The following is a 24,118-nucleotide window of genomic DNA, read 5'->3' as shown; positions in this document are numbered from 1 at the left end:
AGGCCTCATCCAGGGCGGGGGGGGGGGGGGGGAGATGGGGACACGTCCCTCTAGCTGCCTCCCCCAGTGTCAATGGAGCCTTCTACTTGCCCTGCACGATCGCGCAGGCCAAGTAGAAGGCCCCATCAAGGGAGGGAGAGGCGGGGACGTCTTCCTCTTCTTCCTCCTCCTCCTGCTGCGAGTGAAGGGCTGCCCTGCCGCCGCTGCTGCACTTCTGCAATGGAAAAATGCGCCTACTTTATGGTACCGGGCGCCCATTTTCCTGGTAAGTTGGGCCTCCGGTTGTCTCTTTTTCCCCAGAGGTCTCCGAACTTTTCCGGTGTGAATGGTCACCCTAGCTTTGTCCCCATGTTAATACAGCTCTCCATCTGCTAGGGTGACCCTATGAAACAGAGGACAGGGCTCCTGCATCTTTAAGCGCTGAATTGAAAAGGGAATTTCAGCAGGTGTCCTTTGTATGCATGCAGCACCTGGTGGAATTCCTTCTTCATCACAACAGTGAAAGCTGCAGGAGCCCTGCCCTCTTTGGTATCTGGTCACTCTAGTATAGCTCCTGCAGCTTTCATTGTTGTGATGAAGAAGGGGTTCCACCATTTTAAAGAATTGGGTAAAAAGAGAATTTTGGAAGTTCCAGCTTGTCACACAGAGGGAAAAATATGTGCCATCAGAAATTCCTTCTTTTTGGTACAGTTAGAACCAAAATATATCTTCACAAGTATTCAAAATCTTCCAAAAAATTCCAGTATTGCCAGATTTTAAGGGCAATGTTTTAAATTTGCAACCCTAATCAAGACATCGTCATGAATTTAGAGTGCCTGAGACTTGTTAACATATCTTAAAGTTTTTCTTTTTGGCAGGCATCCAGTATGAAATCTCACAAGTGGACAAATGCTATCAAATACTACATACCATTGCATGCCAGCTGTCAGGTACTACATTCCATTGTTTGTCAGCTATCCAATACTGCGCCAATGATAAAATATTGAAATAAAGTATAATCGGACGCCAAATACAGATACAAAATGATCCGTAAATATTCAAGCATTCAGAAACTATATGGGATTTTGAGGGAGCAAATCCATTTCAGCTCTGTTTTAAGTCTTTCCCCCCACAGGCTGAAAGAAAGTAGTAATAATAAATTAAAAATTAAAATCTGTGTAGATCCAACTGTGTAGATGGGGCAAATAAATGTTGCCACGTAACATTTTACAGCATTTTTCTTGTTGCGCACAGGTCAGGAAGGCCTTGCAGGCTGCATTTCCTCCCAAACGGGCCTCTCTAGCACATGCATTGCTGCTCTGGCTACCTTCTAAGTCATCCAGAAGGAGGACAGAGCAGCGACGCGTGTGCTAGAGAGGCCCGTTTGGGAGGAAATGCAGCCTGCAAGGTGATCGGTTCTCATATCAAGGTCATCATATCAGCCATGATGCTAAATAAAAAAGAATCAGGTGCACAATGCAGGAAGAGGAGGAAGATAGAGCAGGAGCAACAAGACAAGCTAGCTGGAAGCCTTGACAGGTTTCTTTTGAACACTGCTGAAAGTACACCAGGCTCACCTAAGTCCCCCAACTGGGCATTTTGGAAGGGTCAGGGTATACTCAAGACTTTCTGAAACGTCCTTGCGATGGGGCTTGTCAAAGAACAGTATGCAACATTTTGTATTGGTCATAGGCTCCCAAAATATGGCATTGTTTATGTAAGAATGGTTTTCGTTTACGGAACATGTATGGGACTTGTGATCAGTCACGGGAAGGAGGAGGGAAAAGTATGATTTCATCAGGGCAACTTGGATGAGTATAAAAGTATGCTGGTGTGGATGATGGGAAGGGAGTTCAGCCTTCTGCTTGCTGGAGGTGGGCTTCTCTCCTACACGTGTAGTTCTAATAAAGCCTCTGAATCTGGACCAGTCTGGAGTCGCTCCTTCCCTACTGGATACGGGGAAATTTCCCTGACACAGGCAAGCAAGCGGTCGCAGTGATGAGGCAGAGGAGGAGGAGCAAGAGGAGCTGGTGGCGAGGAGGGAGACGTACTGACAGGAGGAGGGCTGTTGAGGGAGCGATGCCCAGGGGCCCTCCAAACCCGGAGCCAGCCCTGATCTCCTGCGTGGGTCAGCTGCAGCCCTTAAACAGGGCTTCAGAGAGCGGGACAGAAGAAATGGAAACGTTCGAGTCAACCCAAACTTCCCCCCAGAGCCTCCCTCTCAGGTCAGCTGAAGTTTCCACATGGATAAGGCCAACCTTTTGAGAGGATGCACGATGAGTCGTTCATCTCGGCCTGGAGAAAGATGCTCTTCCTTTCTTCCTTCCTTCCTTCCTTCCTTCCTTCCTTCCTTCCTTTCTTTCTTTCTCTCTGGTAGCAGAAGGTGGTTTAAAAGGGGGATTGTACGTTCACTCAGCCCACTTTTATGTCTAGTTAAATAGGTTTGCAGTGTTTTTTTGGGTATCATTCCAAAAACCCTGGAAAACCTGTTTGACCAGCAACAAGAGGGACAAAAGGAATAGGCATAATTGAAGCGGATAGAAAGAATGACCTCTGTTTCATTAGGTAAATAAGACAAGGGTTTTCCTTCCTGATCAGAGAAGATGATGATGATGATGATGATAGTAGCAGTAGTACATTTATATCATCAGGAGATCCGGTCACTCCCTCAGCATGCTGTCACTATTGGATAGAGCAGCAAGGAACAACATTCCATGGTGCCTTCCAGAGGGTGGATACTTACTTTTCCAGCGCATGCTTCAACCCGTCATGCGGAGGAACCTTTGTGGGTTTCCCAACCCACCGTTGGGAACGCCTGTCTCACTGCCAAATCACACTGCAAGATTGTATTGGGCGGAGGCTCACACCCAAGAGGGGTGTCCCTGCCAGCCCTTTTCCTTACCCAATAGCGATCATGTCCGCATCATTGGAGTCCCCCGTGTTGAGGTGCAGGAGGGACGTCACATCGCTGGGAGGCATGGCCGTGCCGACGTTCCAGGTGATCACAGTGATGCTAAGAAGAAGCAGAGGGAGCGTCAAGGATCAGTAGGCCCTTCCCTACCCCCGAAACTTGAAAGGTTGTCACACAGAGGAGGGCCAGGATCTCTTCTCCATCATCTCAGAGTGCCGGACATGGAATAACGGGCTCAAGTTACAGGAAGCCAGATTACGGCTGGACATCAGGAAAAACATCCTCACTGTTATAACAGTACAACAATGGAACCAATGACTTAGGGAGGTTGTGGGCTCTCTCACACTAGAGGCCTTCAAGAGCCATCTGTCTGGGATGCTTTAAGGTGGATTCCTGCACTGAGCAGGGGGGTGGACTTGATGGCCTTATAGGCCCCTTCCAACTCTACTATTCTATGCTTCTATAAAACATGTCCATATAGCTCCTCTGGACTCAAATGGGCACCCTGTCTCTGAACGTGGCCATTCCCCAGCCATGGGAAGGATCACTTGGGGAAACTACCATGTGAACCGGACCAAAGATGGAGACAAGGAACAGCAGTGTTTGCGAGGTCATTTTAGAACCTGGACATCTTATGGGGCCTCCCTTTTGATGGGCCCAAGGTATTACTCCAGTGGTGGAGACACACTGCTAACATTTCCTCCAATTACCATGTCATGCTTTACAACAACAAAATGGTTTGCGAACCCTGATTTTAAAATAATAATAATAATAATAATAATAATAATAATAATACTCTCAGCATGTGCGCTTTTTCATTTTAAACTCCTTTAAAGCATACCATTATCTTGACTTTGGGGGTTTGATGAATGAATGGGGTTTGCTTCTGCTGCCCTGATGCCCTCAGCGCCTGCCGCTCTCTGGGTAGTAGGGATGTGCTCCGCTTCTCCTTGGACCGGAGAAGCAGGAGCGGATCGGGGGGCTTCGCCTCCCCTTAAGGTGTTGGTGAAGAGGATCGGGGGAACCGCGGAGCGTTGCGGAGCGGATTGAGGTGAAGGCGGATCCTTCACCTCGATCCAGAGCTCCGCAAAAAAGGTAAGTGGGGTTTACTTGGCCCTGCCACTGTCGCTGCCGCCCATGCGGCGACGGCGGCAGGGCCAGGTAAAAAAACCCTCCCTCCTCTCCCTTACCTGCATCCGTCTGCGGTCCCGCAGCTGCTTCAATTGAGCCCAAAGACTCAACCAGGAAGACTAGGCCGCAACTGCGGCCTAGTCTTCTTGGTTGAGTCCTCGGGCTCAGTTGAAGCAGCCGCGGGACCGCAGACGGACACAGGTAACGGAGAGGAGGGAGGGGGCCTTACCTGACACCACTCCCCGACGCTGCAGAGCTCCGGAGCGGAGTGGCCCCCAGGCAGATCGAGGCGGGGCGGAGCGGGCCCGATCCACAATTTGCGGATCAGCCGCGAAGAGGATCGGGGGGTCCATGCACACCCCTACTGGGTAGTCATTTCGAAGGCTGCAGGGTCTTGGCTTTGGCCCCCAAATCCACTGTTGAGCAGCCATTTCTGTGATTTCTTTGACTGTCCAAGGAGTCCGGTGGCTCCGATGCCAATGGGGCAGCAAATCCACTCCGGGTTTCACTCAGAGCCAGGCAGAACTCTAAAGGAGCTCTCCAAGTCTGCACCTTGGAGAGCTCCTTTAGAATTCTGTCTGGCTCTGAGTGAAACCCGGAGCGGATTTGCTGCCCCATTGGCATCGGAGCCACCAGCCTCCACTGTGACAGTCCTTGCAACAGTTGGAGCTGTTGATCTTGAGAACAGCTAAGGCTGCTTCTACATCTGTCCAGTTCACACTACAGCTTTCTTTTCTGCGGAAAATCCTGCACACAGGAGGAATCCCTTGGAGGGGGTAGATCCATGTGGGTAGATCCATGTGTGCCCACTAGCTCCGTGCATGAACACAGACAGTTGCCAGTTTCCAAGTAGCAATTTTCTACAGAGAGCATACAACCACACGGCCCCATCTGGGGCTTGGAAGATCATTCTGCAAGGTTTGGAGCGAGCACACACACACACACCCTTTATCAGATCCTATAATGCACTATAACGCAATTGACACACAACTCTCATGTAGCCAAACATCCTGTGCGTTTTACAGCCTTCCCTAACCGGTCTACTCAAGTTTCTTCCGCTCAATCAAAGGCCAAAGTACTCATTGAAGTTGTAAAACCTATGCCTGGGTAGCACCACTTCAGGGCACTGGGAAGGCTCATGCGATCATAAGAACATCAGAAGAGCCCTGCTGGATCAGACCGAGGGTCCATCTAGTCCAGCACACTGTTCACACAGTGGCTAGGGACCAACAAAGCAGGACATGGTGCAACAGTACCCTCCCACCCATGTTCCCCAGCAACTGGTGCTTATAGGCTTACTGCCATAGGTACTGGAGGTAGCACAAAGCCATCAGAGTTAGTAGCCATCGATAGCCTTCTCCTCCAGGAATTCATCCAACCCCCTTTTAAAGCCATCCAAATTGGTGGCCATCACTACCTCTTGTGGTAGTGAGTTCCATAGTTTAACTATGCGCTGTGTGAAGAAGTTTATTTGTCCTGAATCTCCCACCAATCAGCTTCGTGAGATGACCCCAGGTTCCAGTATTATGGGAGAGGGAGAAAAATGTTTCCCTATCCACTTTCTCCACTTCAGGCATAGTTTTGTACACGTCTGTCATGTCTCCCTTTAGCCTCCTTTTTTCCAAGCTAAACAATCCCAACTGTTGTAACCTTCCCTCATATGGGAGATGCTCCAGCGCCTTGATAATTTTAGTTGCCCTTTTCTGCGCTTTTTCCGGCTCTATAATACCTTTTTTAGGTGTGGTGACCAGAACTGTACGCAGTATTCTAAGTGTGGTCGCACCATAGATTTGTATAAAGATCAAAAGTTCCTTCTTTCAGAATAAAGAAGTCCATTCCCTTCACTTAGAAAACTAGCATGTCACACAGAGGGGCTCTCCCCTAGCCTACTGCCTGCTAGTTTTCTACATGCAAGGAATCAGTATGTGTGAGTAGAAGAATATTCAATTGTGTAAGCCCCCACCCCTGCACTCCAAAATAAAACACCTCAGTCAGATGCCTACCACCTGAGGGATAGCCAAATAACACATGGTAGATTGTGCACGTATATTTGATGCCAGCTTTTTAAAAAAACAAAAAACAAAAAACCTGAAAGCATCCTCTGCGGGAGAACAATATGGGGTGAGGAAGCAGGGGGTGGGGAATTCTGGCTATTTTCCCCATTTAATATCAACCCTCCCAGCTGCTTTTCAACCCAGAAGGGAAAGTTACAGATAAATTTTATGCCCATAACCCAGGGGTGGGGAACCTTAGGCCCAGGGGCCCAAAGTGCCCTTCCCTGACCCCCCCCTTTCTCTCAAGCACAGGTCGTTCCGTGGTCTCCCAGCTTTTCTGCAGTTCCCCCCCATTCTAAAAGGGGCATTGCTTCTCTACACGAGCAATTTATTGCACATTTGTGATTCGTCACTCTCAAAACTTTGCAGGCCCTTTACAGGACGTCGCCAACCTCCTGGACATCTCTCACTCTTTTCCCCCTTTATCCCCCTTTCAAAAAGGTCAGAGGAGACATGTAATAACAGTTAACGGCGCCATTTTGGTGGTGTGAAATGTGCTATAATTCCAACACTAGATGGTGCTGTTTCATCGAACATATAGAGCATTGCCCAGAAGGGAAGTTTTCAATTCCAAATCATGGGCTCACCGTCTAAAGGAGCTCATTGTAAATCTGGAAAGACTCTGGAAGAAAAAAAGCCCAGTCAGGAGGCGTTGTTTTTTGCTTAATGTAGAGAAGCTCTCTGTTACTGGCATGAAGAGCTTTTAGCTACATAATGCTGGCATTCTTTTAGATATTTTTGGGCCCACCCGGTTTGCTTTGGTGCCACCCCTTTGCCTTTGGCTCCACCCACTACTGCAATCCCCCCCCCCCAGTTTCTCTGAAGTTTGGAATTTGGCCCTTTCCATATTCCCTCCACTTCTTTGTGGAAGAAGAACCCCCTCCCCACCCCACCCCGGACATTTCTAGGCCCCAGTCTGATATATGCTGCCATACATGGGCCGTGACAGCGCATTGCTCAGCTGTGCGTGGGGTATGCCCAGCTTCATCCCTGAGCTGCCAGATAGAAAACTGATGGCTGTCTCAACCGTCAGTCGCCAATTCTCACCTCCCACTCTTGGCTCAGGTGGGCTGTTTGCCTTTTTAAAAAGCTATTTTTTTAAAAAAAAATGCTACATGAACATTCACATGTTTATCCATTCATTGGATGGCTCATTAAAAAAATGTTTTTTAAAAAAATAATAATGCAAAAAGCACGCAAAGTATTGGAGTGGAGAGGAGCAGTTTCTTGGTGATGATGTATGTCGGTGTGGGAGGGGGAGATAGCCCACCAACACCGTGCATTGGCTGCACCCTTGCAAAATTGTGTGGTACGTTTCATACACACACACACTCACTCACTCACTCACTCACACAGAGAGTGAGTTTTGGCTCTTTGCGGGGTGCTTCCAGATTGGCTCCACTGGAGGCAAGGATTGTAAGGCATGGGAAGGGCACCTACACAGCTGCCACACCCATTGATGGGCCCAATACCAGTGGAGGCTGGTGGTCCCAATGTCAGTGGGATGGTGAAGCTGCTCCAGGTTACAGTCAGGACCAGACAGAACCCTACAGGAGCTCCCCAAGGCACAAAGCCATCTAAAGATAGCTCCTTTAGAGTTCTCACTAAAGCCCGCACCAGATTCACCACCCCACTGACATCGGAGCCACCAGCCTCCACTGCCCCACACATCCCCAACATAGAATCATAGACTAGTAGAGTTAGAAGGGGCCTACAAAGCCATGGAGTCCAACCCTGCTCAATGCAGGAATCCACCTTAAAGCATCCCTGACGGATGGCTGTCCGGCTGCCTCTTGAAGGCCTCTAGTGTGGGAGAGCCCACCACCTCCCTGAGTCATTGGCTCTGTTGTCATACTGCTCTAACCTGAATGGATCTCAGGACACTGGTGTTGCCCCATTGTTCCATGATTTTTCTGAGAACCCTGACCTGAAGAGGAGGGAATGTATAGAGCCTGATCCTGGTCCAGGGGGAGTGGAGCACATCTGTGTCCTCCGCTGATGGAGCCAAGTCTCTGGAGAAGGTGTGGCAGCTGGTTGTTGGGAGGCCTTTGAAATGACAGGAAAGCTGCAGAGAGACCGTGATCTCCAGAGTCTCGCCCCGGGATTGAGCTATTGCTAGCTTAGGAAGTTGCATGTGGAAGGCAAGTCACAAGGAGTAGCAGTGGAGCAGCTAGATAGGGCTTAATTGTCTTATTGTGGGCGGGAGGGGGGGTTGGCGTAGTGGAGGCTTTTAAACAGCCATGTGTATCGCTTCAGTTGTGAAGGAGTTGAGTAATATTTCTCTACACACACACACACACACACACACACACACACACACACACACACCCTCCCACTGCATCCAAATTGCTTTACAAGTGCCTCTTATATGCCTGATTTGTCAAAACAATAAAAACAACAAAACTGTGTTGCCAATCGTGATTTTTTTAAAAAAAAAATAATAATCCTCTGAGCATGGGCAGTTCTGCATTTTAAATTCACTTAAATCATAGCACCATGGTGACCACAGGAATGAAATGGAGTTAGCATCTGCTATCCAGATGTTCTCATCATTTGCCGCTCTCTGGGTGGTCATTTGTGGGACCCCTGGGGAATGGGGCCCTGGATGTTGGCCCTAAGATTCAGCCCTAGCTGCACAGCTGAGTAATAGTAGCCAGTGTGGTGTAGTGGTTAGAGCGTTGGACTGGGAGTCGGGAGATCTGGGTTCGAGTCCCCACTCAGCAACAGAAGCTCACTGGGTGACTTTGTGTCTGTCACTGGCTCTCAGCCTGACCTACCTCACAGGGTTGTTGTGAGGATAGAATGGAGATCAGGAGGACTTCATAAGCTGCCTTGGGTTCCCTGCATGAGGGAAAGGGGCGGGATATACATGCAGCAATAAATAAAAATAAATAAAATTGAAATAAATGATCGTCATCAGGAATCCGGAGCATTGGGCCAAGGCGCTGAACAGCATTTCGCCATGTGGCTCAGAAACCCACCGTGAGGTGCCATTCTTCCCAGGTGGGCAGGTATGGCATCCAACTTGCCCAATGCTTGTGTGATTGGACGTCCAGGGTGGAAAGGCAGGAAAATGCTTGTCTGTGTTCATCTCTTTGCAGCCTCCTCAGCTCCCTGCACTTCTCACAGCCCCAACCCACCAAAGAGCGGTAAAACCGGCCCCAAGCACAGTTCATCCAAAAATAAGAGATCCGGAGGCACGAGATGTCAGGCGCACTGGCGGTAGACGAGTGGTAAAAAAAATGACCTTTAAGGCGCAATCCTACACATACATACCTGGGAGTAGGCACCATTGAACTCAACTGGATTTACTTCTGAGTAGACATGCCTGGGATTGCACAGTCAGAGCCTTTACACCGCATAGATCAGAAGTGCACAACCTTTTTTGGCCCTGAGGGCTGCACCTGACCCTGGATTGGGGGCTGCAAATTCACACATGCACATGCACAGACCCCAGGGATCCAGGCACTGCTTGCTCTTTCCTCGTCGCTGGCAGCAGGGAAAGAGTCAACCAAGAGGATCGGTGGAGGAGGACAACTACAATGGCACAATAGGCAAGAAATGGGTGGAGGGAGAATTTGGCAGAGGGGGAGAAGGACAAGGCATCCTGGGGGTGGGCACAGTTAAGCTCCATGGGGCCGTGGGTTCTGCACCCCTGGCAAAGATGGTACATGGGTGCTATGCAGCAGCACCTCTTCACTCCCTGTTCCTTTTCCCCATTTATGCATTGTCAAAATCAGCAGGAAAGAAGACACAAGAGGACATCGATTTGCATGCTATTTGGATATGTAAATGTATGTACACAGGTGCAGCTTTAGAAATAATAACTATTATTTAAATAGCAATACCGTGGTTCCATGTTAGAGCCCCCTGCTTTGCATGCAGAAGGTCGCAGGTTCCATCCCCGGCAGCACCTCCAGGATGGGCTAGGAAGGGACCCTGCCTGAAACCCTGGAGAGACGTTGCTGCCAGTCCGTGTCGACAATACTAGGCTAGATGGACCCAGGGCCTGACTCGGTATAAAGCAGCTCCCTGTGTTCCCATATCCCACAATATATCTCACCGTAGTCAAGATGACTGTCCAGGTGACCTGGGCGCTGCTCAATCTGTTGGCCAGGTGGACTGTATCAAGACACCCCCCCCCCACGCGCGCGCCTGTTCTCCCTCCTTGACTTTAAAACGGACTTGGACTGGGCAGACCATCAAATAGAGGAGACTTTCAAAGAGAGGACTGTCCTCTGCTGGCTCTCGAAAACCAAGAGTAAAGTAGGACACCTGCCCACTCTAATGATTAACAAGCAAGGGGGTGGGGAACCCAGTTTTGCATCTCTGGTATTTGTGGCATCTACTGCAGAGCTGTGACCTTCACGCTGCAATTTATGATCGCTACTGTTGTCTTGCTGTTTTGGGAGTGAAGGTGTCTATTGAGGAAAAAGCTCTGAACTATCCGGCACCTTGGTGAACAAGAGGAACATTTGGACCAGCTGACTGTGAAGATTTGCAAGCAAGGATCACCTGCTTCTATCTGGGCTAGGAGGGGCTATTGGTTGCCCTGTTCTTGCGTTGAACAGATTGCTGAACGCAGGCAGTCGCTGTTCTATTTTGAGTGAATGTGGCTCTCACTAAAGGAATTGTGTTCCATTCAGGTCCTTGCAGGTTTTATTCCAGCTGAGCACCCAGGATCCATAGAGACAGAGGTTACAGCTGCACACGCTGGCTGCATTCAGACAACACAATAGTCAGTCATGGGTTAATAGTGAACTCCACAGTTGATTATCGAGGGGGTTCTCCCGACATGACATGATTATGATCAAGTGTGGTGTGGATTTAGGCCAGCGTTGAGCTGAGTCAATGGTGTGTTTGATTGACACATCCCCGACCCTCTCCCCACCCCTCAGTCCTCCCACTGGTATCCCATCAACCACTGCGAGTTCTGCTGGCTGAACAAGAGCAGCAGCAGTCACTTTGGTTGCTCTTGCCAGGGGACTCCGTAGTCACCGAAAATAACCAACTGTGTGTGACGAAACAGTCAACAGACACAGGACACGATAACCAATGGATGTTCAACTAATCAACTCTGCACAGTTGGTTATTTCGGCCGAATAACCAAATGAAACTCCGCTCAGGATGTAACTTTTAGAGCACACTCCCCAAAACTGGTGCCCCCTAGATGTGTTGGGCTACAATGTCTATCATCCCCAGCCACTATGCCAATGGTTGGGGAAGGTGGGCATTGTAGCCTAACCTGCAAGCTTCTGAGACATGGTGTGCTGGGTAAACTGCGTTGCTTCTGACATTTTGCAGGTGAAAACCCACCAGTTCTTATGCCTGACCACCCTCCCCCCTTATGCATCGCTGAAGGATCTACTCCGCACTCTGACTGCCTCTTCCACTGATTTAAAAGCCTGAAGGGTATTTGTCCTTTCCATTAAAGAGATACTAGAAAAACATGGATGGCCCTACCATATGATAGCAAGCGTTCAAAGGATCCCTCTGCAGCCACCTTGTGCAAAATGACGGGTCACGTGGACTACCTGCTCCTTGTTATTGTTAAGTATGTATCTGGCGTCTTTCCACACGCATGGCACGTGACAGGCAGTGGGGCATGCCTGGGAGCTACAGGGCTGAGCTGAACTCTCCTTGGGAAAGGCCCGCTTTGGGGAGGAATTAGAAGGAAGTGGGAGAGGTGGCCTCGTGGGGACATTCTCAGAGGCTGCCCCAAGCCTATGGGGCAGCAAGGGAGGAAGGGCCAGGAGAAGCACACTCCCATGCGCAAGCAGTTAGCAGCTTGGGTACTAGAAACGAGATGCATGCAGCCCTACTAGGGTGGCCACGGGTCCTACTTTGCAGAACACAGTCCTCTGTTTGAAAGGCTGTCCGATCTAAGCCTAGTTTGAAAAGAAAGAACTTGAAGAAGGGAAAGCAGAGCAGGGCCTTGATGTTACCCCACCTGCGGTTAAGACCTGGTCAGCAGACTGAGCAGGCAGGTGCATGGGTCACCTGTACACTCTTCCCCACCCTGGCGGGACCTAAATGCACCTGTGCATATGAATTAACATATTCAAAACAGGGTTGTGGGAGTGGTCACCATTTGGGGGTTAAGTGGCCACCCTAAGCCCTACACAGAAATAATAATAATAATAATAATAATAATAATAATAATAATAATAATAATTTAATATCTATATTGACCCACAGCTGAAGCTGTCTGGGCAGTTTACCACAATGTAAGTTCTCGAGCAGCTTCTCCTCCAGATATGGACAATGCCCATCATCCCCAGCATATCCCAATGCATATCATCCCCATTTGGAGAGTGGCAGGATAGGGGAGGATGCTCTAGAGTAGGAAGGGGGAATGTGTGTTCTGAAACTCCCATCATGCCTCACTATTGGCTAGGATGGTTAGGATGGCACATGGGAATTGGAATCCAACACCTGGGAGGGGTGGCATATGTTCCCCATCCCTGCTCCAGAGACTATGCAGAAGGAGATGAACACTGAAGCATGAGAACTCACAGGCACGTTCTAACATTTCAAACCCTGAAAGCGGGGGGGAAAGGAGAAAAGAGAAGCCATGATTCACTAGGGATCAGGAAATCAGGACTAACCCTATTAGAAAGAGACATTTGGAAAATACAAACACCAGCAAACAGCAGAAGACTTCAAGCGTGCATCAGCGGAAGTCACGGTTCATGTGAGCCTGGCCTGACTTTGCAAGGCCTTCAGGCCTCCTCCGGTCTCTCTCCTCCCCACCCGAGAAAGAAAGACCAGGGAATATGAACAGAAGAAGCCAGTGTGGTGTAGTGGCTACAGTGTCAGAATGGGAGTCAGGAGATTCGGGTTCTAATCCCCACTCAGCAACAGAAGCTCACTGGGTGACTTTGAGCCAGTCAGAAACTCTCAGCTCAGCCTACATCACAGGGTTGTTGTTATGAGGATAAAATGGAGAGGAGGAGGAAGAACATGTACATCGCCTTGTGTTCCTTGGAGGAAAAAGGGCAGGATATAAATGTAATAAATAAATAAAAAATAAGAGCCCTGCTGAAAGTTCATCTAGTCCAGCACTCTGTTCACGCAGAGGCCAACCAACTGTCAACCAGGGACCCACAAACAGGGCAGTGCAACAGCACACACACCCCTCTCTGCCCTCAAAAGCTCTATGGGGTGGAGGAGCTAGGGGGCCAAACAGACCAGGGAAGGCAAACCTGCCACTGGTTTTTGAGCCAGCCGTCTATTCCCTAGGAGCCGTTGTAGCAGAGTGGCTAAAGGTCAAATCTCAGCTGCGCCACTCTCTTGGCCCACCCTACAGGGTTGTTGTAAGAGCTATTGCAATCATGCAGGCAAAGTGCTTTGAGCACTTGGCATGTGCAGCGTAAAAGTGACGCATTAATATGATTAGTATGCTTGGCTGCCTTTTTTTAAAAAAAATGCTTGGCAGAAGCCCTTGAACAAACGCCGTCTGTTGTGGGCTCACCGGCGTGTTGCTGGGATTATAAATCCCAGGTCATTAGCGCAATTAAACTGCACACATAGAAAAGAGCCAGCTGGCAACCTGAGCCAGCCAAAGGTTCTTTGCAGATGGAAGAAAGCTGATTGGGTCGAGTGGGCGGAAGAGGCCGGGGTCAGGAGATCCAGGCCTGGGAGAGGCCTGGCAGGAACCATGCACCCTGCTAGTCCCATTGATTTGTACCACATAGACCAGACTTCCCCCAACCTGGCCCCCTCCAGATGTGTGGGGCTGCAACTCCCAGAATTCCCAGCCAGCCTTGCCATTTTCTGGCAACCTGCCCCTGCCAGGATCATTGCTAAGCACTTTAAAAAAAAGATCCGGGGCACAGTCACAGGCATGCCCTCCTGTAACAACACCCACGGTCCCTGGTAGATTGCTGCCCCTCCTCTTTTGTCTGGGGTGAGGGTGGGATGGTCTTGTTGGAGTGTTGGTAGCACAACTTCCTTGGGGAGTTGTCCTTCAGTTCCCTCCATGAAGCGTGGCCAGGTGTCCTAACATTACAGGAGGACAGTCCTTTATTGGAAGGTGCCTTCTTTTTAATAGGCTGTCTGGTGCAAGTCTAATTTAAAGGACCCATAAGGAGAGACAGCAGCAGAAGCCTTGAAGTTACCTGTCCAACAGTTAACACCTGGACAGTAGACTGAGCAGCATCAGGTACACCACCTGGTCAGTCTCTCCCACCATGGTGAGATGCATTGTATTTCTATTTAAGTTACAATTATTTCTAAATTATTTCTAAGTTTGCATCTACACACATAAATTAGCATATGCAAAAAATATGCAAATCTGGGCCTTCTTTTTCGTGTGTGATGCGTTTCCTCCTTTTGGGCGATGGAAAAGTGGCCGTCCCAGCTCCCCCAGGGTCTCTAGAAGTCAGATCTCCAAGAAGATTGTGGAGACTGGTAGAAGCATCTCAACTCTAGCACACAGGTGGGTGAATGCACAGGACTGAACAATATCACAGCCTGATGTTTCACATTCTTCAGCTGCTGGGGATCCTGAACCCTTTGTTTATTGAATTTTATTTGAGGGATGTATAACACACACCCCAACCCCTTTCAATAAAATACATAGGGGAGCTTGCCAAAGTTTCTAAAAATGCATCAAAGCAAATTTAAGGCAAACAAATTAAAAAGATATAAAATATACTAGCATAGTTTGTGTGTGTGTGTGTGTTTTAATACAATTTGTTGATAACAGATTCATTTTCTAATTGTACTCTAATCATCTTCTTGGCTTTTAAATCGGTGAAAGGCAAGAGTGATTGCAGAGTAGAACGAATTTATTTATTTATTTAATTTATGCATCACTTCTAAGCGACACCCAGGGGACAAGGTTACCTTCCTGGGAATGCCTGATGGAAAAGGTCTGTTGACACTTTCTAATTTGTAATTGTCGGGAGTTTCAGAGAGAAGGCCCTATTCCAAGCCCGGACGGACCGGAACCCAGCATCTATGCTCCTACCAAGAAGGTACAACTCAGAAAGTCGGGGAGATCCGGGGATCTCTTAAGTATCCTGGTCCCTTTTTAAACAAGTACCAAACCATTAAACCTGGCTCAGCAGCATGTAGGCAGACAACACAGGTGTCACATGCTGGTGATAAGATATTTATTTTATTATGTATTTATTATATTTATTTGTATCCCACCTTTTGCCCAATACTGGGCCTCAAGGCAGTATTACAAAGTTTAAAACATATGTTTTAAAACATAGGAAAAGAAATGTTAAAAAAAAAAGTTTACAATTCACAACAAAATTATAAGTCAGTAGGGGGAGAAAACAAAACAAATACATGGCTTGGGACCACAATACCTGACGGAGCGCCCCTCCCGACATGAACCTCCCCGTACACTGCGCTCAGCATCTAAGGTCCTCCTCCGAGTGCCTACTCCAAGGGACGCTCGCAGGATGGCAACAAGGGAGAGGGCCTTCTCAGTGGTGGCCCCCCGACTGTGGAATGATCTCCCCGATGAGGCTCGCCTGGCGCCAACATTGTTATCTTTTCGGCTCCAGGACAAGACTTTTCTCTTCTCCCAGGCATTTTAACAGCATTTAACAATGTTAAGTTTGTTTTTAATGGACCCCAGAATTGTTGTTTTTAAATGGATACTGTTGTTTTTATACTGTTTTTATGTTGTTGTTTTTTAAAAATGTATACTTTTAATGTTTACTATTTTCAATGTTGTAAACCGCCCAGAGAGCTTCGGCTGTGGGGCGGTATATAAATGTAATAAAATAAAATAAATAAATAAATAAATAAATAAATAAGGGGACAGGCCCTCGCCTTGGTCCGCTGGGGGCGGACCTGCCCCCAAAGGAGCCTGCCTCTTAAGCTCCCAGTCCCAAAAAGATGTTGCCGCTGGGGGGTGAGATGGTTCTGTGCTGGGAGCCTGAGTCTGCTAGGAGGCAGCTGGAAGGTTCCGCAGACTAGGCAAACCCCCAAGGCAGGACAACAGCAGCCCCTGATTGGCCCCTTGCTTTGTAGGCTTCCTCTCCTGGCTGGATCAGATGGACCCAATCCCAGGTAGCAGGAGCCTGCCTCTTAAGCTCCCAGAAGATGCGCCCGTTACCAAATTAACATCACATTGAAAGCTGCCTTGTACCAGGTCAGACGAAATGTCCACTCAGTTTAGTCCAGCTTGGGTTGAGACGGCCTTTCCTTATAGCACACATCTTTGGAATACTTTTAATTGAGATCCATTATTTTTATTTTGTAGATGTGGATTTGAGGTCAAGGGTTGATCAGGGGTTTAGCCTAAATGCCCCCCTCTCCTCAGCAATGAATCCTTGATTAAGCCAAGACTGGAATCCGGGACACCCCTAAATCCAAAACCCAATGCTCTTTCCACTGCCTTTCTCAAATCAATGCAACTGTCAGCCTGTTAGCACTCAGTGACCCGGTTCTCATGTAACGGAGGGAAATGGTGTGTTAATTTATTAGCCCACAATTTGTTGTGGGTGCTTGACCTGCACGTGCCACGGCCATTTTGAATAACCAACCTTCAGTTGGAGCACTTGGGCCTATTGGGGGTTGCTATGTGATTTTCCAACCCTCGGGTTAATCATAGGTTAAACAACCCAACAGATAACCTACAATTTGTAGTTAGGTTAACTGTGGATTGTTTAACCCACGGTTAAGCTATTGCGCCTGGGTTCGGGCGGCACATAGCAACCTCCGATTGGCCTGATCAGGGTTTGATAATTTTAAAAGGCTCGAGAACACATGTGCCACAACAAAGTGTGCATTAATTAACTAACCCACGCTTTGCTGCCATTACATGAAAAAAAGCCCCGTGTGAATTGTGCTGTCCTTCGACTCCATCTCTGGATTGAGGCTCTTGATTCTAAGAGGAAGAAAAAACCAGGGGACATCAGGCTTGCTTCCAGACAAGGCTGAAGACCTTTTTATTCTCTCAGTATTTTAACGCTTAATTTTAACTTAAATTTAACTTTTACTGTCCTAACTCTGTATTTTAATCTTATATCAATTTTTGCTACGTGGTTTTATCCTGGTGGTGCTTTTGATACTGTATTTTGTATTTGTGTTTTTAACCTGTTGGTAGTTTTATTATGGTTTTAATTAGGGGTGTGCACGGACCCCCCGCTCCGCTTCACTTCCAGATCTGCGATTTGCGGATCAGGCCGCTCCGCCCCGCCCCCGCTCCGCCTATGTCCACTCCGCTCCGCTCAGAGCTCCGGATCCGGATCGGAGCTCCATTTCCCCCCCCCTCATAGGCTTGCATTAAGCTAAAAAAGTATACAACTTTTTTTCTGTTAAAGTTAGAAACCTCAAGTTTGGCACCATGATACCTCATGGAGGTATACACATGCACGCCAAGACTCAAGGCAATCCCATCATCCCCTGATTTTTTGGGAATTTATGAAAACTGGGCACCCCATTCACACCCCTTTCCATAGCTCCGTCAGTTTGCACGTTAAAAATCTCAAACTCACCACCATGAAAGCTTATCCAGGGGTGCACACACACGCCAAGACTCAAGGCAGTCCCATCATCCCCTGATTTTTGGGGAATTTATGAAAACCGGGCACCCCATTCACACCCCTTTCCATAGCTCCGTCAATTTGCACGTTAAAAATCTCAAACTCGTCACCATGATAGCTTGTCCAGGGATACATATGCACGCCAAGACTCAAGGCAGTCCCATCATCCCCTGATTTTTTGGGAATTTATGAAAACCAGGCACCCCATTCACACCCCTTTCCATAGCTCCGTCAATTTGCATGTTAAAAATCTCAAACTCACCACCATGAAAGCTTATCCAGGGGTGCACACGCACGCCAAGACTCAAGGCAGTCCCATCATCCCCTGATTTTTTGGGAATTTATGAAAATCCAACACCCCATTCACACCCCTTTCCATAGCTCCGTCAATTTGCATGTTAAAAATCTCAAACTCGCCACCATGATAGCTTGTCCAGGGATACATATGCATGCTGAGACTCAAGGCAGTCCCAGCGGCAGAGCCCGGTAAAGGACCAAGGGAGAGGGGGACCTTACCTGCCTCCGTCCGTGGTCCGTCGCCGTCTTCAATTGAGCCCGCGGTTCCACCAGGAAGTCTGGGCCGCAAGCGGCCCAGACTTCCTGGTGGAACCGCGGGCTCAATTGAAGACGCTGACGGACTGCGGACGGAGGCAGGTAAGGGAGAGGAGGGCAGGGGGGTTACCGGGCCCTGCTGCCGTCGCCGCCCATGTGACCAAGGGACCAAGGGAGAGGAGGGGGGGGTTACTGGGCCCTGCCGCCGTCGCCGCATGGGCGACGGCGACAGCGGCAGGGCCCGGTAAACCCCACTTACCTTTCCGGCGGAGCTCCGGATCGAGGCGAAGGATCCGCCTTCACCTCGATCCTCTTCGCCACGCTCCGCTGGCCCCCCAATCCTCTTCGCCTCCGCCTTAAGGGCAGGCGAAGCCCCCCGCTCTGCTCCTGCTTCTCCAGTCCGATTAGAAGCGGAGCACATCCCTAGTTTTAATTTTTGTGAACCGCCCAGAGAGCTTCGGCTACTGGGCGGTATAAAAATGTAATAAATAAATAAAATAAAATAAAGGCGTTTATAGAGTCATTGCTGTCCTTCTTTCAATAATATGAAATAGTGGTGGAGTGGAGGGGGCGGGAGAGATATTATGCTGACGTTAAATTCCTTGTCCCCATTTCCTCATTTGTGTGAAATCCAACACAGAGCTCATTCAGTAAACTGAGTCAGGATCTAATGTTTCAATGAATCTGCATCCCAAACTAAGCTTAGGATGACCCGACATATCATATATGCCTGTAATCGGAGGACGGTTCCCTTCAAGGTGAACCACAACCCTCTCGAAGTAAAACAGGCCTTTGGACTCAGAAAGTGATCCGTGAGATGAGAGGAGGGACGTCTCAATTTTCACTTCAACCACTGAACTGTCTTTTGAAGGATACGGAGGTCCTTAATAGAGGGTAGATGAATGGGATCAGGGCAGCCAATCCCTGAACACATCAGCGTCCCGTCCCTCTTTCCCCCTGGCAAAGTCCAAATCAACGTTTCCCCCAGTTGGCCAAGTGGACTATTGGGTTCAGCTTGGGCAGGGAGAGGCATCCCTCGCCCCCCAACCACACACAACTTCAGACTATTTGTAATTATTCCACAGCGACACCTACATTTCTAGCTGATTCCTGCGCTGCGAATTACTACACTTATGAACCATAAGACCCAGATGTAGAATTCAGTATACCTGGCAGAGGCTTAAAAACACGTATGCGGTGTGACCTGTTTAATACTGGAGATCTTATTAGGAAGTGGATGAAACGATGATCTTGCAAATACTCTCAAGAGTGTACTTAAATGCTCCTTTAAAATGCTCTTTTACTCTCACTCACCTCTATATAATATGCTGGCAATCCCCGTGCCAGCAATAAATCACGCTGTGTTTAATGGAGCTTTCTTCCAGGTAAGTATGCATAGGATTCTAGCCTTGATCAGCCAAGAACAATCCTTTAAATCGTGCTCAGAATCTTGCACTGTTAAAATCTCTTTGCCCCTCCCCCTTACTGAAATGCACTCTCCTGTCCTTGGGGAACATGCAATTGTGCATAGGGAAAACATGCAAAGCATTGCAGCACAGGCGGAACTGGACTTGCTTTGCCCTAAATCTAACACAGGCAGTTCAGGACATTCCCACAGGAGAAGAACTGGAGGTTGCTTCTGGACAGCGGGGTGCGAGAGGTCGCTGCCAGAAGGCATAATGTAGCAATTCTCTTAACTGCATGTCTGCGGTAAGGAAAGGGGGGAACGTTGGAAAAAGTGGTGGGTAAGCACTGGAGGGTTCCTATTGGAGGGATTTGTCATGTGCTCATGATGGTTCACTCACAGAGGGTTGCGGGTCCTTTTCACGACATCATCAACCTCTCCCGTCGTTTTCAAGCAGGAATCCGCCAGTTTATAAGTCACCGAAAATGCAGTAATAAATCAAAAACATGCAATAGAGCAGCGCTATCTACTGGCAGTATAAATGAAACATACAGGAAGGAACCAGTAAAAATGGGAGCGGGGGTGGAAGCTCATGTATTGTTTGCTGATTGTAAACCCCTGAAGACTCGGGAAAACAAAAACCCGGAAAGGCTGAGAGATTTCTCTTTAATGCAGAGAAGCCCTCAATGAATGAGGCAATGGTGGTGGAGGCTGCTGGCTCTGATGTCCGTGGGGTGGCGAATCCGCTCCGGGTTTCAGTCAGAACCAGTCAGAACTCGGAAGGAGCTGTCCAAAGCACCTTGGCTAGCTCCTTTTGAGTTCTGACTGAAACCCGGAGCGGATGCACCGCCCCACTGACATCGGAGCCACCAGCCTCCGCTGGGCCATGGCACGATAAAAGCCTCACCTGGAAGCCCCCTGAAGGGCCATAGCTGTTGCCCCCTCGTGCCCACCCACCCCCTTTGGAGGGGTGGGCATGAGGGCTCCTAAATCCCATGGAGACTGTGGGCAACATTCGCCTCAGCTCAAGAAGCCAATGTCCTTTTCTCTGACTATGAGAATTAGCCATGCTATGCAGGGACAAAGCGTCACCCCCTATCTCCGCCTCCGCCCACTCTCACACACACCCCGTGCGCAGAAAACGTAGCACTGAGCTGTGATTATCTTTCCCCCTTCTCTCCTCCCACTCCACTCCCTAATTTGAAATCTTTAACCTCATTAAGGCAATCACATCGTCGGTTTCCACACCCTGAGAGCAAACTTGCGCAGTCGGGTGTCTTTTCGATCCCTGCCAGGGCGATTTAGAAACCAAAATTCGCCCTCGTCAAAAAGGACAAGGATGGGCACGGGTCCAGCTAGCACGCTAGCCCTCCTCATGGGGCTCATCTACACCTCAAGCCCTTTCGAGGGGGTGGGAATGGCGGTGAAGTTTTTGGCCACAGCAATCGTCCCTCGCGGGGCACACGCCGGCGAGTCTGCCCGCAATTAAGGAGCGCCGTTCCAGGGCGAGATTTGGGGTTCTTTTTACGACTCCTGACACTTGCGCAAGAGCAGAGTTGCGATCCTGCGCGACAATGAGTTTTTTAAAACACGCACGCGCACACTCTCGGCGCTGAAAGATCCCGAGACCCATCCAGAGGCTGGAGAGACAATGCTCTCCCCTTCACCCCCAAGACCCACGGGCTGGCTCCATGCAGCCTGTTCGCTGTGCCCCGCTACTTGCGAGGAGCAACAACAGCTTCGCGAGGGGAGGGCTCACCAGCCACGCACTTTGGGATTTTTTGAGAGCGGGGAAAGAAACGGGACAAAAGCTGTCATCGATATCCCAGGAAAACTGAGGGCCCTTCCCTAGATCACTGTGGGATCAGCTGTGCGTCATGTGGGGTGGTAGGGATGACCTTGATGCTATTCTGGAATAAATGGCTAGTGCGGGTTAGGCCCTCATGTACACATCTTAAACGCTTGACGCGAACACCGAAATACGACGCTTGAGGAGACCTGGGTTCAAATCCCGGTTTCACCATGAAGCTCATTGATTGCTTCAGGCCAATCACTCTCTCACCTACCTCACAGGGTTGCTGTGAGGATGAAAGGGAAGGGATGAACCGTGTGCTGCCCGCAGCCCTATCGGGAAAAGGGAATATGAGTGTAATACACACAGTCACGGCCCACAGAGGGGCAGGCCCTTCGCTTATTTGCGAGGCATATGGAAAAGGTAAGAAACAGTGAGCAGGCATCTCTGCTCCTGCATGGAAAATTCAGTGGAAATGAGACCTGTGGGGGCAAGAGGTTTGCATCGTGCTGGGTGTCCTGCTTGCCAGATGGCGCTCACCCCAGGCGAGCTGGCAAGTGGATCTGTAGGTGCCAACATAAACTGCTTGGTACAAAAACAAGGTGGATAAGGTGCCTATCTAACCCCAGTCCATAATCGGGAATATAGGGCCAGGAGGCAGGCAAGGCTGCTTTTAACATCATGGGGCACAGGGGAGGGGGGAAATGGACCCCCCCTTTCCCCTTATCTCCTCAAACGAGGGACCACTGACACCACCGACGGTGCCAGTCCAGGGCGTAACTGCACAATAGCCATAACCTAGTTCAGCCTCCCTGCACCCACTCCGCAAAGCACAACCCCCAGGTTTATTTGAGGGAAGACCAAAGCTTGGATTGCAGTGGGGTTCGGGCATTTACATGGCGAGGGGGGAGGCGAGAATATGGTTGAGTTGAAATTGTGGGAGCAGGTTTACATAGGCGGCGTTAAGGCAGCGGTGTGGAGCCCCAGTCGGAGGGGAGAATTCCATTTCAGAGAAGGTCCTGGGGGCGGGGCCACGTTGCAGCGATGGGCGTGGCCAAAGGCAAAAGAGGTGCAGTCAAAATTACCAGCCATATTGTAGCTTAAAGCTCTTGCTTGGAGGGAGGTAAAAGCCTCAGGGGAGGCATGTGACCTCTTAAAGAATGGGTTTTTTTTTAAAAAAAATACTGCACAAAAGCAGAGAAACAACCAAACAATTGTGGCGGGGGGGGGGCGGGGGGAGGAGGAAGGGGCGGGACATAGAATCATACAATAGTAGAGTTGAAAGGGGCTCAGTGAAGGAATCCACCTTAAAGCATCCCTGTCCAGCTGCCACTTGAAGGCCTCCACTGTGGGAGAGCCCATGGCCTCCCGCGGTCATTGGCTCCATTGTCGTACCACTCTAACAGTCAGGACATTTTTCCTGATGTCCAACCAGAATCTGGCTTCCTGTGACTTGAGCCCGTTAGTCTGGGTCTGGATTCCCCAGCCCTACATCAGGACCTCCCCTAAGCTCCACCCACCCCATGATTCAAGTACTGGAGAAAACCACGGCAGTCAAACTGGTCCAGCACCCATCCCGCTCCAAGTTTCGGGTGTAAACATGACCTCTTCTGATTCAGCTTGGCCCCTCTCCCCACTTCATAAGGCAACCTTCATGACCTCCTCCCCTCTTCCTGCCCCCCTCCCGCTGCCCCCCAACCAGAGCCACGGCTCTCCATCCCATCCAGGCCCGCCTCACCGAAACGTGCAGTCCTGCTGGCTGTGGGACTTGCTGAGTCTTGTCAGAATGCTCTCTTTGGAGTTCACGTGGCCCAGGTCGTGGGACTTGGGGGAGTGCTTGACCCGGGTGTACGAGATGACCTCCTCGGACTCGGCCTTGGAGAGCATGGAGGACTTGGAAGGGCAGACCCTTCCGCTGGAGAGGTACTCGCTGGAAACGGCTTTGGGGAGGGAGATGGGCCGGTGGGACGAGCCAGGGCGGCTCAGGCAGATGTGGTCGCTGGATTCGGCCTTCGGGAGCGTGTCCTTCAGCTCCACCGCAGCCAGGATGCCCGAAGTCATGGGGTCCAAGGCGCAAAGGTCCGGCAACAGGCCCCTGTTGGGCGACTGGCTGAGCTTCATGGAGGGAGACATGTTGGAAAGGGAGGAGGAGCTGCCCGATGCTGGGGACAACGGACGCAGTTCTACTGGGGAACGCAAGGTCGGGGTGCTGAAGCCCTGGGCCCCGCCGGAGCCCTCCGGCTGCACCCTGCTGATCTCCAAGGAGAGCGGCTGGTGCGGCCGGCCCACAGTCCGTTCTTCGAGGCCAGTGTGGCGAGAGCCGTCAGGCTGCAGCCGGATGTGGAAAGGGTCAAAGAGGGAGTCGGGCCTTGTCCCGCCCGGCGTGCTGCCTCCGGCGTACGTGGCATTGCTGGAACCCTCGGGCTGGTACCGGGCACTCCCATCCGAGCCGAACGGATTAGCCACAGGAGAGAAGAGCCCCGTCGACACCAGTCCTGCGATGCTGCCCCGAGGCGACACAGGTTGAGGCATGATGGGGGAGGGGGGGCCTTGATCCACGTTGCCACGGTGGCTCGACTCCACCTTGGAGAAGGAAAATGGAAAGGCGCGTTAGGCAGCTGTGTGGTTCATGAGGCCTTGTGGCTTGCCATCCTAATCTCCGTGCAAAGCGATCCGCAAGCCTTGGTGGCGTTCAAGAGTCACCTTAAGCAAGCAAGTCCATGAGAACTTCAGAAGAGCCCTGTTCACATAGTGGCCAACTAGCTGTCGACCAGGGACCAA

At 49.9% G+C, this 24,118-nt stretch overlaps 1 protein-coding gene across 1 annotated transcript in view; it reads right to left on the bottom strand.

Moving 5' to 3' along the window:
* The window catches only part of INPP5J (inositol polyphosphate-5-phosphatase J), a 54,850-nt gene extending 30,959 nt beyond the window's left edge, over positions 1-23,891 (bottom strand). Inside the window, exons 1-2 of the mRNA XM_063143733.1 lie at positions 23,076-23,891; positions 2,882-2,992 (exon numbers count right to left, since the gene is read on the bottom strand). Of these exons, the coding sequence (XP_062999803.1) occupies positions 2,882-2,992; positions 23,076-23,869 (905 nt within the window). The 5' untranslated portion in view covers positions 23,870-23,891. The remainder of the gene's footprint in view (positions 1-2,881; positions 2,993-23,075) is intronic.
* Positions 23,892-24,118: the final 227 nt, after the last annotated feature.

The sequence above is a fragment of the Elgaria multicarinata genome, chromosome 18 (assembly GCF_023053635.1).
Source record: "Elgaria multicarinata webbii isolate HBS135686 ecotype San Diego chromosome 18, rElgMul1.1.pri, whole genome shotgun sequence".
NCBI classification, from domain to species: Eukaryota; Metazoa; Chordata; class Lepidosauria; order Squamata; family Anguidae; genus Elgaria; species Elgaria multicarinata.
Note: the sequence above shows the minus strand (reverse complement) of the source record. Positions and strands in the feature narration are given on the sequence as shown.